The following is a 21,484-nucleotide window of genomic DNA, read 5'->3' as shown; positions in this document are numbered from 1 at the left end:
TCGATGTACACGATCATTTCACAAAATGTCCGCAGACGCCATGGTAAACCTTATGGGACAAGCGGCTGAAGTCTAAGAATGAATGGCAGTAACTTGGCATGACGGCCAAAAGACAAAACCCTATCGAAAATACTATCCATAGGCCTAAATACCTCATGACACTGGACCTAGTCTGGTTCCCAGACCAAAAGATTCTGACTATTCCCGATGAATCTTAGGTCCGGTAGCCTCCAGTAATATATTGTTTTACAATTTACGTCACGTGACTAAAACGGGAGGAATTCCTCCTTTTTCCAATAATTTCCTAAGTTTGCCGAATTCGTTTCGCCGACAATCGGATAGCGCCCGAGTATTTCCGAGTATAATATAGCTTTAATTAACTGCTAATTGCTTATTATTTTTTTTAAATGAGTTGATAATTAATATTCATTGCTTTCATTTAGAAAACTTGAAATTCAACGATGATTTTGCGCATCAAATATACTCGGATCGTATTGGCGAACTTTTTGCTGCGTCATGTACAATTTTGAATTTGACGACCGTTACCGAGATTTTCCAAAACTCGGTCTTCTTCGGCTCCGCCTGCTAACAGTGCTATTTGCGTGCCTAATTTTGAAGATTCCAGATCAACATTTGTCAATGTTATCTTACAGCAACATCAAACTGTATTATCATAACTGAATGATATTACGAAGCAAGTGATTTATTGAAAAATTTGATCAGAACATTAAAAGCTAAAAGTGATAAAGCGAAATCGGAAACGAAGCCCAGCTTTGAAAAAGGGACATCAATGTCGTCATGTTTATTTTTAGCCACGGAGGCTGCCTGACCTACAATTTAGACGTGAGCGTCGGGAATAATTGTCAGGTCTGGGAACCAGACTAACACTGGACCATTCCAATTGGTTCAAATCCCGTCACGCGGACGGTTATACACTGCGATTAAAGCTATCAGTCGGCAATAAAAGTGGCCCCTGAATCAGGACAACAAATTTGCATTCAGTGTGGTATTTTTGTTTTATATACTTTATTAAAAAAAAAAAATTGGACTTTAGAAGCCTTATTGGTTTTCCCACAAAGCAGGGGTTTGAATTAAGTTCCGGGAATTTTTGCTCAATCACACTTTTCCCCTTAAATAGAAAAATAATGATAAACTGAGGTTATTAACCGTCTACATTTTGTGTGTGATAACAAAAAAAGCTTTTTTTATTTTGAGAAAGATTCTAATACATGTATATGTACATGTACATGTATCTCGAAAAAGTATCGAAATTGAAATTGCGGGTTGTTAAATAAATAATTTCCGGAAAGCATTTTAAGGTGCTTAATGTTTAGGACCGTACATAGTCTATCAAGCCATCCAACCCTCTTGTATATAGGCCCTAATACTATATCCAAGGTCAACTGCACCGTCATTTTAAGATTTAAAAAAAATATTTCCACAACGCATGAAATTTACAAGTCTCACTGGGTCTGAATAAAGCTCGATCCATACTGATAGACCTTTTCACCAGAAAATGATAATTTATGCAACTGAGGGATAATGTATGCAATGAGGGCCGGCCGTGAGGCGGCAACAAAACTGGGTCCATCATGTACAGGGGTCCAAACGTTCGGGTTATTTTCTCTCATTTGTCCAAGATTTCTCGCTGTTTTGTCTTTAGAGAAGCCTCTAAAATCGTCATAAGTAATACTGTTTAGCATGTTTTTTTACGCACAAAAGAAACGTTGTTAGGCCTTTAAAAATGTTTTCGGATCCGTGCGATCGATGCCGAGGGAAATATGCAGGGCTCCATTCCGTGAAAAAAATATATATTCCTGTTTGATTTGGAGTACCATTCATCAAATTTTGGGCCGAATTGCGGTCTGAATCATATCAAGGACGAAAGCACGCACAAGTTGTACATTGCCCCACATCCCTTGTGCCGGCGGGCGCGGCACAGCTAGCCCGCGTAATTCATCCCCTGATTCGGCCCAAAATTTGTTCCCCGAATCACACAGGGTTTTTTTTATCACTCATGCGGAAAGGAGCCCTGCCATTTACCCTTGATATCATGCGCACGGGACGACAAAATGTATTCAAGTTTTATTTTGTGCATCAAAAAGAAAAAAAAATATGCTGGATAGTATAACTTAAGACGATTTTAGAGGCTATTTTCAAGCAAAAAAGCGAGAAATCCTGGACAAATTGAGACATAATAACCCGAATGTTTGGACCCCTGTACATTTTCAACGGGCCCGCCTACGCTTCCGCCCCACAGCTCTCATTTGCATATATTATCAGTTTCGGGTGAAAAGTCTATTGCCGAGTATTATAATAGCAATGACGCGGCAGAAAATGAAAGGTCAGCTGATGACCTAACGATTGCCGTCATACAAAAATGGGCCCACTGTGCACATATTGCATGTGCTATAATATTAATAGCATTGCTGAAAGAACAATGTGCACATTGGGGGCGGCCTTCAAACACCGGAGCACAGAGCGCACGGTTATAGCATCATTGCTCGCTTATTTGTGTGGAGTCCATTGCCTGCAGCCTAGCCTACTATTCGACCTGCAATTCCAAGATGCCTTCCTACAAGGTGATTTACTTTAACGGCCGTGGGTACGCCGAGACCACGCGCATGATGCTGGCTCATGTCGGCCAGGAGTTTGAGGATGTACGGTACACTCAAGAGGAATGGCTCGAGCACAAACCGAGTAAGTTAATTTTGTCTGGAGCCTGTGTATAGCCTAGGGACCTACGACTTATCATACAAGCATGCAGTGAAAGGCTAGCTGTGCAATATTGTGTATGGATTAATTAGGGTCGTACTTCGTAGCGTTTTTGCAATTTTCATTCAAAAATATGACCGGGATTGTTGCAAAGGTTGGGCATTTTTTGCCTCTATGATTTAACCAATATTACATGGCTCACACTCAGCTCAGGCAAGATAAGATTTGCTAGCCCAGCTGCCTTTGCCTTTAATGGGGTTGTCAGTTGAAAAGTATATAATTTCAGACGCACGTTTCATGGGAGCTCATGGTACTGTATGGAGGCGTCTTTAAATCCAACTTCATTTTCTACATTCTCTTTCGGCAGATGTGCCTTTGCAGCAGCTGCCTAACCTGGAAGTCGACGGGAAGATCATTCCCCAGAGCCGGGCCATACATGGCTTTGTGGCCAGAGAGTTCGGTGAGTTTCCGTACAGGTTGTTAGGCCTATTAATTAAATTTGTGGAAGGGTGTTTCAGAAGATACGTTTGAAGTTCATTAATTGTCTTCACTGCGTGTACTCAGTGCACAAAAAAAATACAGGTAGGAATATGGGAACATGTAATCTTATGTGATGGTTGGCGATAGAGTATAGCAGTCATTCTAAAGTGGCTACTAAACTATGTTCAACTTGACTGGTCATGTGAACTGTTGCCATCATCCATGCGTCATCGTACCCACAATGCATCAGAGGTAAGCCTCGTTCAAGGAGTCTAAATTGCACATGGCACTCAACATTCTCAATTTCTTGGAACTTGTTTTTGTGTAGGCTTGAATGGTGCGAGCAACGAGGAAACAACTAAGATCGACATAATCTTGGGAACGCTTGAAGATATTAGCAGGCATATGCAAAGCGGTGAGACGGACGAAGAGAAGAAGGTAAAATACGGCAAATTAATACTTTGTTTCAGATAAAATGTTAGCTATTTCCGAAATACCTCGATGAATTATCTCCATCAACATTACTTCAATATTTTCTTTGTTTTCTTAGAAAGAAAAGTTGGCCGAATTTTATGCGCAGACTGCTCCCAAGTATTTAACGGGGCTCGAGAAGATGCTGGCAGACAACAATGATGGTGACGGATTCTTCGTCGGCTCTAAGGTAAACCTAGATTAAAATGGCGCGCGGTCATTTATTTCCTCGACGTTAATTGTCGTACGAGCTGACAAAATATTTCACTCGACAATAAACGGCTTTTGTGTACTAGAAATAAGTAGGCCTCTACTTGTAGTCAAATGTTATCATTCACATTGTCATTCTTCAATGTATATTCCTTATTTGATGAGCAATGTGTATTAAATTTTTTAACTTAATATGACAACTGAATAATAGTGGTTGGCGTTTAAATAGCGCCCTCACTCGAACCTCAGTGGGGTAGAAAGGCTTCGTAATAAAGTCACGAGCCCTATGTTTCAAAGAAAACATTTACACATCATTTCCAACCATTGGAATTTGATCAAAAGCTGATGTCCAAGGTTTATTCTCTACCAGATCTCTCGTGCTGACATCTTCTTTTACGTCGTCACGGAATACCTGGCCGAGGATGAACTCAAGAAGTACCCTAAGCTTGTTGCTCTCAAGGAGCGCGTCGCCAAGGACGCCAATATCGCTGCTTGGCTGGCCAAACGTCCGCAGACGCCGTGGTAGAAAGATGATCCAGAGTACAGCATGATTGACAGCTTTGACAGTTGATAATTATAGATCGATAGATACATTTGTAAAAATCACCACATTACACAATTGTCATGTTTGTTTGGTCAACTTGATATTATAGACACTGCCACAATGCACACGATCATTTCACAAATGTCGTGACGTCAGTAAACTGCCATTAAATATATAATTGTACTTAATCTGAGGGATCTGAGGCAATAATATACAAGATAAGGTGGAATTTGAATCATGCTTGCGGTCAATTTTTATTCTTAGTAGTTAAGCAAATAAACACTATATTTTCAGAGACAAAGAATTGTTTAGAAGCAAAGTCGGTACGCTTTTCGTGAACTACTTCAGTTACAAGAACACATACGGTCAGGAAGTTGAATAGGGCTATCCCTAACAGTCCTGAAGCCTCCAATTCCAATACGATTTGCACACCCCCTAGGGAGTTGGGGTTAACAAAATCTAATATCACCTGTTCATTTAAAGGTGTTTTTAATACCTATACCTACATTATCTTTAAAAGCAGCTGTTCCATTGAATTAGAGGCTGATGAATGGAAATTACATAAGTATAAAACCAAATTTAATTTGGTCTAAACATTAAAGTGTCCCAAAGTTATACTATGATACATTGTAGCAAACAAGATGGGAAAAGTGCCTGTGTGGACGGTAATTCTGTCCCCCGTCCGGGGGACAGAATTACCTAGGTAAAAGTGTCCTCCCCGGCCCGTTAATTCTGTCCCCCTTCAGGTAATTCTTTCCCCTCGAGGTTTGTCCCCCTAGTTTTGCAATGCAGAAGGCCAGTAATTCCCTACATTGTTTTAATGAATTCATACAAGCTATACATTTTTTTACTTTTTAGTAAGCCCTTCATGAAGATGAATAAAATTAACTTTTTGGTCTCTTTGTGAAATGTGAACAATATGTTTCGATCGACTCGGACTCGGAGTACGGTGAAATTACAGCAAGGTCGTGCACTACAGTAGCCCTTTTCTACGGTGGACGCCTCATTGATATAACGCCTACTTGGATTGGTCTAAATGGCTGCCATCCTTGTGAAATAGTTCAGTCGCAAAAGAACAGTCGAAAATTTAACAAAAGCAGCTGTTCCCTTTATGTTACTTCTGGGCTTATGAATATGGAAATTATAATAAGCATACAGCGAAATATAACTTGATCAAGGCATAATTACCCCCAATTACATTACAACAAATAGCGATGCATTCCAGCGAACTTCATGTAGATATTAAAGGGCCAGAGAGACAATTTTTCTACATTATTTATGACAAGCGCATATTTAGAATGGTTTAAGACTTTAAGGGAGGGTGCTTTTTGATGTGGGCCCTATTCACGCGTCGGCCATATTGAATTTAAAGTGAGGTAAAATCTTCATTTTTGGAACTTGCGAAGAGAAATAAAAGCAATGACATAAAGTTAATTACATATTATATCAGTCTGCTCTAATGAATAATTTTTAAATTTTTGATTAAACATACCCTAATGTTTTAAGCCACAAAAAAATGAAAGTGAGGCTAGAATGTATAGTCTGGCACCATTCCATTCAGCAGTTCACAAGTAATAAAATACATTCAGGGAACCCAACCAAAATGGCGTTCTTGTGAATAAGGTCCATAGATCTTGTTCATGCCAGGGTAAAATTAATTAACATACTAGGATTTTTTTGCTTTCAGAACTCATGGTCGACTGAATCCATGATATGCCAATTTGGGGTACAGTGAACGAGTGTCGGCGTATTTCAAGTGAAATGTTTACCAATATTTTTCCACCTTTAGTCCAATTCGAACAGTTAATGAAGTCAAGTTTCTCAAAATGTTTTCATTTTGTTTCATCCCACTGCATTTAGCTCCTTGGGACAAAAACTGCCATTTATTTAATTCTTCCTTTTTCATGGGAAAATTTATGAATACATGTAGAGCATTAATGTGCACGCAGCTTCTAATCATAGTTATGAAGTTTGTTGTTCACTTGGGCAACAATTGTGATTAAATTTTGGTCAAAAATCAACAACACAAAAGCATGAATTTGTGTGTTATTCAGAATGTGTATCGTTTTGGCGACAAATAATTGACGTGTAATATCAAGGAATTTCAAATTGGCATTGAAATGGAAGGCATGAAGTCTTGGAGCTTAAAGGGAAAATACAACATTTGCAAACATCAAAAAATAAAACTACCAAATCATTTTGAAATACCTTGCTGGACTGTTAATGAATGACAGTCTAAAGCATCCTGTAAAATCATGGCACCTGGTATACTGTCATTTTCAAGAAAAGTGGTATTTTTTAATCAATTTCCAACGCTGATCGACCGACCAGCGTTGCAAAAAACTGGCTTTTTTAAAATACTGGCCCCAATTGACCATCGCGCTTGTTTGCAATCGATTACACACCTATGAACGGGTATAAGCCAGCTAGACTGGTTCCCTGACCTTACAATTCCCCAATGTATGTAAACTGCTCTGTTTCTTCTAAAATGATTGTTTTTCTTGGTTTTTATAGCATTTTTGAACCCAAAACCTCAAAAAAGTCAGTGTAACTATATTTGCTATATATATCCAACCCCCCAATTCCATCCATTTCTGAAAATTACAGCGAAAGCAAATGATGTATATTCCCTTTAAAATTTGCACACAGGCCTACATGTACATGTACTACAACTTTTCAAATACATGTAGCAAGAAAACGGACACACAAGACACAACACAGGGACTCAAAAAAGAAACTAGATGATAACATTTTTCCTTTCTTTCAATAAGTAACTTTATTCGCACTCTGTACATATCATGACAGGTGGTTCATACAGTTTCACCCTTGACCCCATTGTAACCCCAGTTGACCCCTGTGGATGACCCATGTATATGTAGATGACCCTTGGAGAGTGAATGGCTTTGATATCAATCAACCGGTATCGGCAACATCATTACTGCAATAAAAAAAGACAAAAAAAAGTTGAGTCAGAGAGGTGTCTCCAAAAATAGGCCAAAAAGGAGCATCAATTTGGAACAATGCTACTAGTATTTGGCACAATGACTACAAGGTCTGTCCCGAATATAGCGAATACTGACTTGAATGGTCAATCACAGTGGCGTAGCCACGGGGGGGCGTGGGGGGGGGGCCACAGCCCCCCCCCATGAAACCTTGTCGCCCCCCCCCCCCCCCCCCACTGAGATTTTGAGTTTCTAAAAAAATTATCATTGATCTACATGACGCCCCCCCTCCATGAAATGTTCCAGCCCCCCAGCGATCAATCATCAACCGTATATTCGAAATAGCTTTTTGCCGGTTTGAATATTCGAAAACAAAAATAAAATACCACAAACCCACACAACTGTGATGTTATTGTTACAGTCAATGTGTCTTAAAGTTGCAGTGCTTTGTCAGGTGCCACTTTTTTGTCGACGGTAGTTTTTTTTTTAACTGGCACACTTCTCAGATGCATGCATGAACTGTTTGAACACTGAGCAACATACTTTATTGTTGATAAAATTCATTTCAGTGCCCCTTTAAAAATAACATTTCGGTTTCCTTCCAGAAACAGTGAGTTGAGCCAAGCATGCCTTCTTACAAGCTCTTGTACTTTGATACCCGTGGCCGCGCCTAAGCGACGCAGACGTTGTTCGATGTGGCTGGAATATCCGGTCAAACGCAGTTTCGAGTAATCGAAAACTGAATTATTCGAAACTGAACACTCCCTAATGATTACAGTGTCTGGCTACATCATGTCCATGGCTGTACTTGGACTTTGTTCGCCAATGCAGCCAGTCCATGGAAAGCACGGTCAAGCCACCCAGCTGTAGAGGACACTTTAACAAGATGAATGAAATCCAGTCTGGGGAACTTGGCTCTCAGACCCAAGAAAATCTTATATCTCATGCCGGTGTAGCGTGAATATCCGACTCCATGAAATATGGACTCATTGGAAGTATTGCGCATGCGTTAGTACGATAATATGCTATTTTTAGGATCATATAGGGAGAGTGACCTGTCACGTGCGAGGGATTAACCATTGATAGGGAAAAGGAGTCCGATTTTCATACGAGTCAGATTTTCATATGACACCGGCATGAAGTCCCCTCTGAGATCCCATCTGAATTGGACCATGAAGTGAGGTTTAACCTCCCTATAGCCAAATCAAAATGGCCAAATGGACTCACCCTCTTGCCAGCGCCAGCTGACACCTTTGTCTTGGCTGTTCCTCGCACCTTCTTCTGTCTGTTCTTGCGTTCCTTACGCTGCTTCCTGGAGGGTCGCTTCCGCTCATACAGCCCGTGCTGCAATTTGAAACGGAGTAAAATCAAACGATTTATAGCCATGCATAACATGCATAATATGCTAATACAAATGTGGAAAAGAAACAAGTGTCTCTGCTTTTTAAGGACTACAGTGGAACACCCCTATAACAAACATCGCAGGATGTCGTAAATGTGCCTGATTCCCTGGGTTTTCCCTATATCATTCTGGGGTTTCTTCCCACCACTAGAACTCCTTAGAAATTTCCTTTTACGTCTTCAACCGAGGGACCCCACTGGATAGAAAGAAGTCGAAAGACTTTCGCGGGCTATCCCGGCAAATTGCTAAACGATCAAAAGCAAACTAACAAATGCTGAATGCATTTCAACTCCAGCAAATATCGCCGCAAATGTTTCATGACAAATTGACTTTGTCGTGTTCAAATTCATGTATTCAAATTCATTTGAAGCACATGAATGAATTGGCCTTAGGCTGAGAAAAAAAAATAGTTCTGCTTCCGATTACATGGCATTTGAAAATAGGGTAGGTAGGTAGGGAATTTTTGTTTTTTGGCCAATTTTTTTTGTGAACGATCATATGGAGGCGTCTGCATGTAGTCAAGGGTAAAAGGTAGAAACTGATGGTTTTGGGTGTTTTTTCCTCATTTTTCCCATAAAAAAAATTAGGGTAGGGCTCTCAGAATAGGGTAGGTAGGGAAACCGGAAGCAGAACTATTATTTTTTTTTGGCCTTATAGGAAAAGTACTGACTCCAACAACATTTCTGTCTAAACAGAAGTTAGGACGGTCCAAATTATAGTTAACTAAAGGTAAGGCGTAACATATACAAATGCTTGGACGTACCCTTGCTAGTCTGTACTTGGGCTCATACTTCTTGGCGAAATCCAAGGTGTCGTACACCAGACCGAATCCTGTCGTCTTGCCGCCACCGAACTGGGTACGGAACCCAAAACAGAAGATGACGTCCGCGGTGGTCTTGTAGACCTTGGCCAGCTGTTCCCGGATCTCTGTCTTGGGCACCGTGGCTTTGCCTGGATGGAGGACGTCGACAACCATCTGCTTGCGGTTCAGCAGACGGTTAGTCATGAACTTGCGGGTTCGGACTGTCACTGCCGAGTCACCCTTCAAGAGGAAAAAAACAGAATAAAAGTTTTAAATAAACTGAAACACAATGTCACTGTCAGTGAACCCTGGCAGGATATTTTCATGTTTAAAAGTACACACACTGTCAACGGTCATGACTGTGAATTTGTCTTCGTTGCCTTGATCACAGGGAGCAGGATTCAAGATCATCACACAGTTGATGGCTCATGAGACATAACCATGATAACGTGACCTACAAAAACAATTCTCCCAAAACTAAAAGTGAGGGCGTGCCACTTGAAAAATACGTACTAAACGTAGGGCATAGTATACTAGAAATACCTTTTCGATTCCTACTGTAATATAAGTACGCCGCAATACCAACATGACAGTACACACAGACAAAGCGGACTCTCGAGTCTCGACTCGCGAGAGTATTGGCAAAGATCCGAATTTATTCCTTCATGGGCAGAGTTACAATTTTTAGGCCTAGTCCGAATGGCTTTTCCAATACAAAATTTGGGGGTTGTTTTTAGACATGTCGACCATTCCCGATCTTCACTTTCCAACAATGATTCCACTGATTATGTTACTCCAATATCATTTTATTAATTTAACCTCCTTTTCATAACCTCCTGATCATGGTGATAAAACTCAATATCCAGCTTACGGCAAATTGTACGGAAATGTTCTAAATCGGAGCATCGTCGTTGACCATTGAATTTATGTTTAGTATAACAAAGATCAAATACAAAATTGTCACAGTGTCAAAATTAAATTCATCCCCTTTATAGAAATTTCTTCTTTTATCTCAAAATGTGTTCGGTTAAGTTGATGTTCAGGGATATTTTAAGCGTGTTTTCCTCACCATGTTGACAACAGTAATGGCTGCCGAAAAAGAGGCAATCGCAATGGTAATCGGGCGACTCTTCAATGTGTACGGTGCATACGCTACAAGGCACGGGTTGATGCGCGGATACCAGTTTATATGGACCGATCAATACGGTGGCTCAGAGTGGCCATTGCAAATGAGATACTGAAAAGGATAGGAAATTTTTTCGTATAAGATTCAATTTTAAAATTGGTAAAAAAAAAACAATTAAAAGCGATAACTTGCTCTATGCTGCCATCGAAATCGCCGTGCTCTCATTATTTCCCGCTATCCCGTTTCTTTTTGTGTTTGTGTCGGCGGGTAGCAGGGTTCGACCTTAACTTTTTTGTTCACTACCCTGCCGGGCTACTGAAACGGACTCTTAACTAGCCCGCGGGCATTTTCACTAGCCCGCATTTTTTGTAGCTCAAATACAAAATGGCGAATTTTCAGACTCAATTCTGATGGAATTTTGTCAGTGTTTTGAATAAACAGATCTAATAATTTAACCTTTTAAAACAGTTGAAAAAAACTAGACAAAAATTGATGAGGTTTACTTCCTAGGCTAAATTAAATGATTTATTTCTATAATTAATAATATTTTGACTCGCCAGCCGGGCTACTTAAGGAATAGTTTGACAAGCCCGCCGCTGTTTTGACTAGCATTTGGCTAGCGGGCTACCGCTAATTTCGAACCCTGCGGGTAGTGTACAAATCAAATAATAATACAAGTACTATTGTACACATGGCTAAAATGGAGCTACGTACGTGCAAGAAAATAACAACGACTGAAAGAAATTTCCATTCAGTGTTCCACGGTGCTTTGAATTCGTGCTTTGAACAAGGTCAGTTTCTGTTTGGTGGTCCATGTGTGAAGCAGGATAGGAGAATATTATCGTTTGGCTGGGGCTGCATTTAGCATCGACTGTATCCACTCAGTGTAAGGTCAATTTTACATGAACTTAATACATGTACATGTAGTAGGCCTAAGAACTGACTGCAGTTGTAGATTATATGCATTGCACATGTACCACAAGGCAAGTTGACGTATTTATACACAATTTGACATCAAGATGCTATATCATGATATTCCCCACACGAAGACAGATTGCTATGTACATGTATATTGACAACGAACATGTGTAGCACAAGCTTGCAGTGCCTAGTATCAGGTTGTTGTTCTATTTTCCTTTTTTTTTTTTTGGAAGGGATAGCCTACGTTATTATACAACTGCCAGTCGATGAACAAACTGATGCATGAATTGTTTTATACACTGAGCAACGCACTTTATTGTTGATTAAATTAATTTCAGTGCCCTTTTATAAATAACATTTCGGTTTCCTTCCATAACAGTGAGTTGAGTCAAGCATGCCTTCTTACAAGCTCTTGTACTTTGATACCCGTGGCCGCGCCGAAGCCACACGGATGCTGTTCGCTGTGGCGAATCAGGAGTTTGAAGATGTCCGCATCACTAAGGAGGATTGGCCCAAAGTAAAACCAAGTAAGTTGTGCGTATTATATCGCCATCTGTGATGAAACCTTTACCTGTCATGCTTAAATTAAATCGAACAAAACCAAATTTGTTTTCTATGAAGGGTGCCGAATTTCGAGGACCTGAAGAACTTTCGAGTTGCAGTTTTAAAAAACAATATCTGAAACTGCTTCTATTGTGATTGTGAGATCCTTTCGCCAAGAAAATTCAATGAATAAGAACTTGCAAAAATGGGGAATCCGGAAATCCACAAATGGAGGAGGCAGTGTGTAGTTCATTAAATTTTCTAAATGTTGAAGTATCCAATCTTTTAACAGTCTTTATTTCTCTTTAAACTTAATTCAGTAGAGATTATTTTTCGTTTTACACTATTGCAGCCACTCCTCAGGGCCACATTCCGGTGCTGGTCGTCGACGGTAAACAACTTCCTCAGAGTGCTGCCATTGAATCATTCGTTGCAAAGGAGCTCGGTATTCTATGTTTTGTTTGCTTTACGGTTTAAATTTGACTGTTTTACCACTGTTTGTAATGTTTTTTTCTAGACTTTCAGCGGCCGCACCTCGAGTGGCCCTCTGGCCTTGTGATAGGCGATTACCACTAAAGAAAATCCTTCACCCGTTTTGTGAATTTAAAGAACATTTTATTATATTATTCTTATTATCATTATTGGTTTATTGAAGCTCATGAGTCTTGGCCCAAAGACCAAATTGTACATGATTTACAGATAAAATACCGTTAAAAGCAAAAAAACATTTTAGCAATGGGTTCCTACTGTTCACACTTACATTTTGTTAAAATATTTTTGCTAGCTGCTCTACACCTGATTGATTTAAATACGTGACCGTCAGTAATTTGCGTTTTAAATTTTTCACTTTCAGGGTTATACGGCTCTAATAACTGGGAGGCAGCACAGATAGATGTTGTCAAGGAAACACTAAAAGACTTGATCGACCCTATGATCATGCCCGTAATGTTTGAGCTAGACAAAGCCAAACAGGTAAGAGGATCCTTTAGGAGCACCACCCGAAATTAGCAGAATGCGCCCTTAAATTGGCAGGGTGTATTGTGCCCCCCCCCCCCCCCCCTCAGTCAGCAAACCGACCTTCTATATTTACATGTATTTTATTTCTTTTCTAACTTAACGATTTAATTAAGCTTAAGTGAATAGTTCATTATCCTCTTTGGGGTCTAAAGTACATTTTCCCTCCGTCATTTTCTTTAGGCAGAAAACGCCAAAGAGTACTATGAGAATGTTGCACCTCCTCATCTGAAGAATCTCCAGGATCTTCTTGAAAAGAACAAAGATGGAATAGGATACTTTGTTGGTGATAAGGTAATATGTACAAAAAGATGGAATTTTAAAGAAAATATTTTTTTCTTGATTTGGGGCACTTTAAAAGATGTTAATCAGTCAAAGTGTTAGCGAGTTTTTTTAATGTGTTTCTTCTTATTCAGGTATCCCTAGCTGACGTCATCTTCTTTGTCACCATGGAGTGGTTTGAGAAGCCACCGTACTCCACCAAGGGCTTGAAAAGCTTCCCCAAACTGGTGGCGCTCAAGGATCGCCTGGCCACCAACGACCTCGCTAAGCATCTTAGAGAGCGCCCTCAAGTCTATTGGATTCATGATTGAAATTGAGGGCACAGTTGTAATATATAAAGGTTTTACTGGTCTCATCTAAAAAAAAATGGTATGCTACATGAGTACGAGTGCCGATACGATTTTCTATTTGATGTTCAGGTACTGTTTTTGTAATTTGCCAAAAATATTACAGTAGGCTTATAGAAAAAAAATGACAAAATTGATAGTTATGCTAATAAGTAGTCCTTACTGTTGAATATCAAAATTTAACCATTAACGTGAATATGTTTTGTCTCAACTTGCTTAACCTGCATGCTATGTACGTTTTGTGTTAACTTTAAACTTGTTTGCACCAACATCATTGGACAGAATACGTAATTTGCATAAACATGTAATTACCAATTTGATTATAGCATAATTGGTATGACTAACCCTTTCTTAAACGCATAATGTATTTCGACTTTCGTTAAAAACATTTGCATCTTTTTCAGACCATGTTTCTTACTGTGCTCTGAACCCAGTTTCTGTTGATACCCGCAACATTCCGTTGTTTATCGAACCGTGATGTTTTACTGCCTTGATTACAGAATCCATTACCGCTCACATTATAGGGCATCATGTCGGGAAGAATAGTCAATTTTAGAATCAATTATCGTGTGTGTTTAGACCGCCTCGTAATGGATGTGTTCTATATTTTCTGAAGTAATCACTTTTAGGTTTTTTTTTAAATATTTGTAGTCATTGCATGCACTTTAAAATAAATAAAAAAGAAACAAGATAAGATTGCTGTAGTTTTGATGTGCAAAGCAATGTAAGAGTAAATTTTCGTTTCAGCGATATTTTTGCAAAAATTTCCTGTGTGGTTCATTTGAAGAAAAAAAAATCTAACTCAGCTGTAATACTTCTATTTTGTTTGTTCACTTTAACCGACACCCTTATCAGTTTTTATCCCTGAATGGACTTTGTACTACAAAAAATTCTGAAGCACAGGCACTCTGCATAAATTATGAATACACATAATGCCGGCTGTATAGTCGTAACAGGATTGATCAGTGAACGTTGGTTGTGATACCGATACCGGTACATCACAGTCATCTGGATGGCAAGTGTTGATACACCGTGTTTATTTACATGGCCGCTGCTGTTGATACTCCTAGTCCGTATTTGGCCATTTGTATGATACATAGAGGAAGCCGACTGTATCAAAATATCATGGTTATTATTCAGCGGAAGAAGAGGCCATTCCCACGCTGCACAAAGACAATTCGATGCTGATTTACCAATAGGCCTACGCCTACACTGCTAGTTTCATAGGGTTTTCTGATTTCAGAAGTTTTGGAAGTACACGGACGCCTCTTTGATTAAATTTACCAATTCTTGGACTACCGTGAGCATCCCGTGTTGCGGCGTTTGGAGACGGATATTAAAAGGAAGACCAAGTGACTTTCACGGACAAATATCTGGACTCCTTTGTCACGAATTGAGCAGCGTATCTTCTTTGTATCTTCTATGTGCTTGCAGTTCATACAGACCAAGCAAAGTTTCATTTATTGAAACGTCCAAGCCAGCAATTGTTTCATTTATTGAAACGTCCGAAATCTGCATTGTGGAGCTACAGTGACATTAAAACTACAATGTAGTTAAAACGTTGCGGTGATATCAATGGAGGCCTTTAACTGGAAAGATTCTTAAAAATTATTTCGCGCCTTGAAATTAAGATGTTCGAAAAATCTCCCTTGTATAAGAGAAACGAGAAATTGTTGGACTTCAAGTTACACGCTGCTGACAAACATTGAATTCACACCTTAAAGGTATTGGCTTCAAATATTGTTTGCTAAATTGTCTTGGAAGGTCATTAGCCAGTAATTATGCTCTCAACATGAAATGCACGACGAAAGGAACTTCACAGTTCAACCTTCCTTGAACGGTACGAGTGACAGCAAAATTTGCAGCAATGGGTCGGATACGAACCTTCGACATCGTGGTCGACGCTAACGGAGTGGCCGAGGTGAGGGGCGTGCCCATCTACAGACCCGGCGGTCATGTGACGGGGGTCGTCCATCTTGCCCTCAATACACCACGAGAGGACATAGGAGGTAAGAATGGGGCATTCACTTTGTGTAAAACAGGTTTTGAAAGATGAAAGTTTGTATGTATACTAAGACTGTTTAGATAATTAATTTAGATAGTTGGAGAACAGGACTCACACAGTTCTTATTGCATGCTAATAAAGCAATATTTCCTTTTCTTAGTCAATAACTACAAACTCGGCCACATTCTGTTCTCCATTTACTTGGTTGATTAGCAAAGATTTTTTTTAATGTAGAAATTAAATGCGAACTCGATTGTCTTGTATTCGTACGATTTAATTTTCAAGGATTTTTTTCCGAAAAGAAATCTCCTTTTTTTTAAACAAACATTTTTCTTTCCTCAGAAATTTCTATCAAGCTTCAAGGCCGAGCCAAGACGAACTGGTCCGAAGTCGTGCGATCGGGAAGAAGTGTCATCGGCGATCAGCCAGTGACGTATACGGGAACAGAAACGTACATCGACGAAAAGATATCACTGTGGAAACAAAGTGAGAACAAGATCATTGAAACGCACCATATTTTTTTGGTTAAAGCAATAGCTCATGAAAAAAGGAAACAAAGTGAGAACAAGATCATTGAAACGCACCATATTTTTTTTTGTTAAAGCAATAGCTCATGAAAAAAGGCCATCGGCTCAGTGAAAGTATCTAAACGTCAAGAATTACAACAACCAAAAACACTGAGCAAAAATATCAAGAACCACATTATATTCGAGATAATTTTTTTTCATTGTTCAATAAAACAAAAACATAAACGTAAGGTGTCTGCACTGTGTCAAGAATGAAGAACACTTAATCGAAGTTTCCGAACGGCTTAAGCTATTCCGCAAATATTTGGGCCTTACTTGATATTTTTCTTCACACGCTTTTGACCTCACTTTTTATGCCCCACCCCTCACAGCCCATTCGCACCAGAGGTTGAACCGAGGACCCTTTCAGTTCCCGTTCCAGTTCCAGATACCCAATGAGAACCTACCAACTGCCTATGAGGGGACCAGCGGCAGCGTCCTGTACAATCTCAAGTGCGAGATTAGCGGCGAGTCCTCGCTTTCTTACGCCAAGACCATCAAGACAATCGGCATTGCTGGCCGACCGCTGGACTTGAATTCTGTACCGAGTGCGATGGTAAGATTTCAGCTCCATAGGCCCTGGTTGATAGTGAGGCTACCTGGCAAACTTCCTTGTTCGAATCAAATGGAGTCTTACGTTATACTACTTTATAGAAACAGAACATAGATTGACATCATTGCCAGCCAATGATTTATTCAAAATAAAAAAGGCAACTCAAGTATTTGAACGAAATAGTGCCAGAGTAATTTTGAAAGTGAGTCAAGCACTGTAAACTTTATCAATTTGTCTGGCACCTTCCCATTGGGGAGTGTAAAATACATAAAATAGATTTGAGGAACAAAATTTAAAATGGCCATATCGTGAATGAGGGCCCATGGCTAGCTCCCCGTTTACCCTCAAACTCTATAGGTTCAGAATGTCCCCCATAAAGATAACAGGTGTATCAAGCATTAAGCAAGTCCCGTTTGCTTCATTCCTCAGCTTCCCATCCACGGCGAGTCCGAGACTCTCATGAGCTCACTCTGCTGCATCACCGGGTCCATCAAGGTCATAGCCTCGGCGGACAAACGGGCTTACATCCCTGGCGAGACGGCCTACATCACGGCCATCATCCATGGATCCAGCGGGACCAGATATGAGGTCGATCTTAAGCTCGTCGAGGTTTGTCTCAATTTCTTTTCTCAAGTTTCTTACCTTGCTTCCACTATTTCTAATTTTTCGTTTCTTTGCCTCCCATGCACCTCCACTTCTATAGCTTAGTTATCTTCTTCTTCTCTTGTGAGTTTCCTCTTTTCCTCAAACATGAGGCACCAGCAAGTGAACTGTGACAAAGATACATGTATTCCTTTGCTTGCTGTTCACGCCCTTTTTTGTGGCCTGACTTGTGACTTGACTTCTGTTTGGCTTGTGGCTGACTCTGAAGTATATTTGTCGTTTACTTATGATTGACTAGTGATTGACCTGTGATTGACTTGTGATTGAACTTATGATTGACTCTTGATTTGGTTTCTGATTGACACGACTTCAACTTTAACATTTTAGGAGGCCACTTTCCGGGGCACGGGATCCGTCTTCACATCTCCCGGAGTCAGTGTGGCACGCCCTGGTTCCTGTCAGCGATCGCGAGTCGTCTTTCGCAAAAAGACAAGCGGGGTGCTCCAAAGACAGGGCCAGACAACGATTCAGAGAGAACCTCTGATCATTCCGGACTTCAAACCCCTCGTCGACAGTGGCTTCCAGGGGTGTAGTATCATTGACGTCAACTACTTCATAAGTGTAAGTTTTTGCTCGACCCGATGGCCAGCTTACTGTGCTCTGACTGACCGACCGACCGACCGACCGACCGACTGACTCACCGACTGACTGAGTCACTGAATATATAAATATCTTAAACTGACACTTTCAGGTCCAGGTGGACTAGGCAAGCCAGGTCCACGTGGACTAGGCAAGCCTAGTTTGTTACAGCAACCGAGCCTCAGAGCTTGAGGAAATTCCTTCTATCCAGATGCACCTAATCCTTAGGCACTGTAGCCCGAAAGCCTGACAAAATAGAGGGAAGACAATGAGAAGAAATTACAGTTTTAGAGGTGGGAGGAAAAGCCCAGAAGAATACTCTGGGGGAAACCCACGGAATCAGGTAGGGACTGAAAACCCAATCCACATATTGGCCCAGGCGGGATTCGAACCCGGGTCACAGCGGTAGAAGGCGGGGAAAGAACCGCTACGCCAACCTGACATCCCTAACCTCATTTTCATAGGCTTTATTTTTCTTGTCGGCAGATCAATCCCATTCTGAGCCGTCTACGTCAAACACCTGACACCGAGATTCAGCTGCCTGTCACTATAGGGCGTGTTCCATTCACGGCCCTCCCATCGTACCATGCATCGTCCTCTCACATGTCCCATCCTGCTGGTAAGTTACACAACGTTGATACGTGCCCTTTCTAGACCTCTGCTATTTCCAAAATGACCATTTTCCACATGAACCTCATAATGTGGTTAAAACCTTTGGATAAAGAGGCATGATCAACTCATTGCCCGCCCCCCCCCCCCCTTCTACCAACCATAAAACGTCCCACGTGGGCAATTTGGGGGCACGCGACATCCATAAATTTCTTTCGTCCTACCATCCATTAACCTTCCACGTGAACATTTGGAGGTGCATGTCTCCTTCTCCCATCCCATGTGATCGTTGTCTATGGGCCATTAGCATACTCAATAAGATGTCAGAATAATGACTAAACAGCAACTTTCTGATGTATCTCTCCAAACAGAACCACCTCCAAGCTACGAGACAGCAACGTCGTACCGCCATAACACCCCACAACAGCCCAACATCACTGCGTTTGTGAACCAAGCATATTCTCCAGTTGCAGACGATACCACGCCCTCTACACCACGTGATCAAAGTGGTCTAACCGTCGAGCTTCCGCCTATCGCGTCGTCGTCACGCAGTGAAGTCCGAGCCAATCAGAGCGAGACCCAGCAGTCTGAAGACCAGCACGACGGCAGACCAACCCCTCCACGCCCGCCTCCAGTTATCCCTCCTCCTGGATATCGCTCGAAAGCTGGAACTGGCATCCGTGGAATTGTTAACCCCACGTTCTCGGGGGAATCGAGGAATGAAGAAGATGCTTCTGATCAAGAAAAAGGAGGAGAGGCGACATCCGTGGAAAGGTCCCCATCAGATGCAAGCAGACAGCAGGAGCGAGACAGTATTGTCCAACTTGAAGGTGCCGTCCTTCATTCACCGCTGCCACCACCGCCCTCGTTCTCGTCTGCCACAGAGGACGCTTCTAAAGAGAGTCCCGTAAACACAATTCGAGATTCGCAACAAGATAATTTGAGAAGACCCAACCAAGACGAAAGGCGAGACCGGGCACTGTCTCAAGATAGTTTGACAGTCCCGTACTTCCTTCCAGCGTACGAGAGGCAGTTACTCGGTCGTGTCACATCGGAAGAAAATATCGAGGAAGAAGCAGAGCCAGTAGGGGTAAGGTTGCATTCTTTCTTCCTTCCGATTTCCCAAGAGTCGGATTTAGATTTAGACTCCCTTGTCGACCCAACAGAGGTGGCAAGCATAGACAGGCTACCGCCTCCATCGCCTTGGAAGGATGAACAGCCTAGTTTGTCAGTTTTTCAAACTCCCAATGATGATGTTCCCAGCGCTCCTGAAGAAAGTGACAAAGTGCCTATTTTAGAAGAAGCAACGACAACTTCAGTTTCCGAAACTCAGATGTCAGTTCTGCAAGCTATTAAGACCGACGCTTGGGAGGAGAATACCTCCGAGAAAGATGACGAAGATGACGATTCTGACAAGATAACAATTCCTGATGTTTCTGAGGTTGGAGACTCCAAACCGTCTGAAACATCGTTCGTGCCATTTCACTCACCTGAAAAGAGCACGACATCTACCCGAAACCAAGACCTAAATCATGCTGGATCATCCTCTGATTTTGCCAATGTACCATTCCCTGAATCCAGAGAAACTTCACCTGCAAAGGCCAGGCGCTCCGGAGAATCCCTCCAAAGATCCGATAGACCTACTCGCCTCGAACTACATTCTACAAACCTCAACAAGCAGTGGCCTGACGGTAGTCCTGTGTCACCTTCGAACGAATCACTATTTGGGAATGTCCGAATCGTGCACGACACTTCACGGCAGCATTCGAGGACGCCGTCTCCTTATTTCCACCCGGATGACGGTAGAAGAGATCGAGATGATGCGTCTTCCGTCTCCAGCTTCGGTTCTTATACTCCATCTGCTCACACCCCGAAGGAGAGGAGACGAAGCGATCGCGACGAAGATCACAGCCGTGCCAAGTCCTCCGATCACATCGGGGGACGGGAGATCAGCACGTTACCCAGGAGCAAGTCGTCCAGCGGTGGGTTGAGGGAATCTGCCCTTGGGAGTCTCGACAGACGAAAGCGAGTCCTGAAGTACTCGACGTCACATCCTACTCCAAACCAAGATGCGAGAGGAAACCCTTCTGATCGCCGACATGGTTCCAGAACAATGGACTCGCATTCGACAACACGCATTCATAAGGCTCCAGTACCACTGGATGGTGATCCTAATCAGTCGAGAAACCAAGCAGATATGAGTTGGCACCCTTCGAACAGGACACAGCTTTCCTCACATGCATCACAAGATACGCTTCCTCCATCAACATCACCGAGTCGTCCTTCTCATGTTATCATATCTGATGCGTCACAGGCCCACCATAATTTAGCCAGGAGTCGAGAAGACAGTACCAAGAAACGCTCCTCCTACACTTCCGCCATTGAAAACCAGCGAGATACAGAGTGGCAACAAATTGCATCATCGGCACCCTCCTCAAGACGATATCACACCGAGAAAGTTGCAAGAGAGGAAAGACCAAAGAAGATGAAGCCATGTCTGGCTTATCATCACCTTGAACATGTCGAAGACGCTGAAGACGAATTTGGGTCAGACAAACACAGACTCGAGACTTTTGTTTGAGACCAAATTAAACTTTCACCACGCAGGAACCAAATAATCAATTGGTCAGTTAGCACTGTAAACGTTTGCCTCAACGACATTGGCAGGTCCTGTCTTTGGATGGCGCCTTTTAGGGACATACGGAGATGA

The 21,484-nt window shown here is 41.6% G+C and overlaps 4 protein-coding genes across 6 annotated transcripts; 3 read left to right on the top strand and 1 right to left on the bottom strand.

Moving 5' to 3' along the window:
- Window positions 1-2,436: 2,436 nt before the first annotated feature.
- Window positions 2,437-5,693, top strand: LOC119731957 (hematopoietic prostaglandin D synthase-like). Its single transcript, XM_038205281.1, has 5 exons — window positions 2,437-2,700; window positions 3,083-3,175; window positions 3,524-3,633; window positions 3,746-3,856; window positions 4,247-5,693. Exons 1-5 carry the CDS (start codon window positions 2,568-2,570, stop codon window positions 4,400-4,402), a joined length of 603 nt encoding a protein of 200 aa, XP_038061209.1. The 5' UTR covers window positions 2,437-2,567; the 3' UTR covers window positions 4,403-5,693.
- A 1,477-nt stretch (window positions 5,694-7,170) lies between these two features.
- On the bottom strand, window positions 7,171-10,768 carry LOC119731955 (40S ribosomal protein S24-like). The gene is made up of 4 exons (XM_038205280.1): window positions 10,636-10,768; window positions 9,528-9,806; window positions 8,590-8,706; window positions 7,171-7,358 (listed from the first exon to the last, which is right to left on the bottom strand). Exons 1-4 carry the CDS (start codon window positions 10,636-10,638, stop codon window positions 7,356-7,358), a joined length of 402 nt encoding a protein of 133 aa, XP_038061208.1. The 5' UTR covers window positions 10,639-10,768; the 3' UTR covers window positions 7,171-7,355.
- A 610-nt stretch (window positions 10,769-11,378) lies between these two features.
- On the top strand, window positions 11,379-14,551 carry LOC119732576 (S-crystallin SL11-like). Of its 3 annotated transcripts, none has more exons than XM_038206146.1 (6): window positions 11,379-11,483; window positions 11,993-12,140; window positions 12,509-12,601; window positions 13,010-13,128; window positions 13,354-13,464; window positions 13,587-14,551. In XM_038206146.1, exons 2-6 carry the CDS (start codon window positions 12,008-12,010, stop codon window positions 13,761-13,763), a joined length of 633 nt encoding a protein of 210 aa, XP_038062074.1. In that variant the 5' UTR covers window positions 11,379-11,483; window positions 11,993-12,007; the 3' UTR covers window positions 13,764-14,551. The 3 variants fall into 3 exon arrangements, with proteins under 3 accessions (XP_038062074.1, XP_038062072.1, XP_038062073.1); XM_038206144.1 differs by having other exon boundaries at window positions 11,407-11,578; XM_038206145.1 differs by lacking the exon at window positions 11,379-11,483 and adding an exon at window positions 11,490-11,583.
- A 55-nt stretch (window positions 14,552-14,606) lies between these two features.
- On the top strand, window positions 14,607-21,422 carry LOC119732575. The gene is made up of 7 exons (XM_038206143.1): window positions 14,607-15,808; window positions 16,147-16,290; window positions 16,703-16,926; window positions 17,353-17,532; window positions 17,914-18,147; window positions 18,652-18,784; window positions 19,146-21,422. Exons 1-7 carry the CDS (start codon window positions 15,667-15,669, stop codon window positions 21,353-21,355), a joined length of 3,267 nt encoding a protein of 1,088 aa, XP_038062071.1. The 5' UTR covers window positions 14,607-15,666; the 3' UTR covers window positions 21,356-21,422.
- The last annotated feature ends 62 nt before the right edge of the window (window positions 21,423-21,484 follow it).

The sequence above is a fragment of the Patiria miniata genome, unplaced genomic scaffold, assembly GCF_015706575.1.
Source record: "Patiria miniata isolate m_02_andy unplaced genomic scaffold, ASM1570657v1 HiC_scaffold_24, whole genome shotgun sequence".
NCBI lineage: Eukaryota > Metazoa > Echinodermata > Asteroidea > Valvatida > Asterinidae > Patiria > Patiria miniata.
This window is presented reverse-complemented; position numbering and strand designations above follow the sequence as displayed.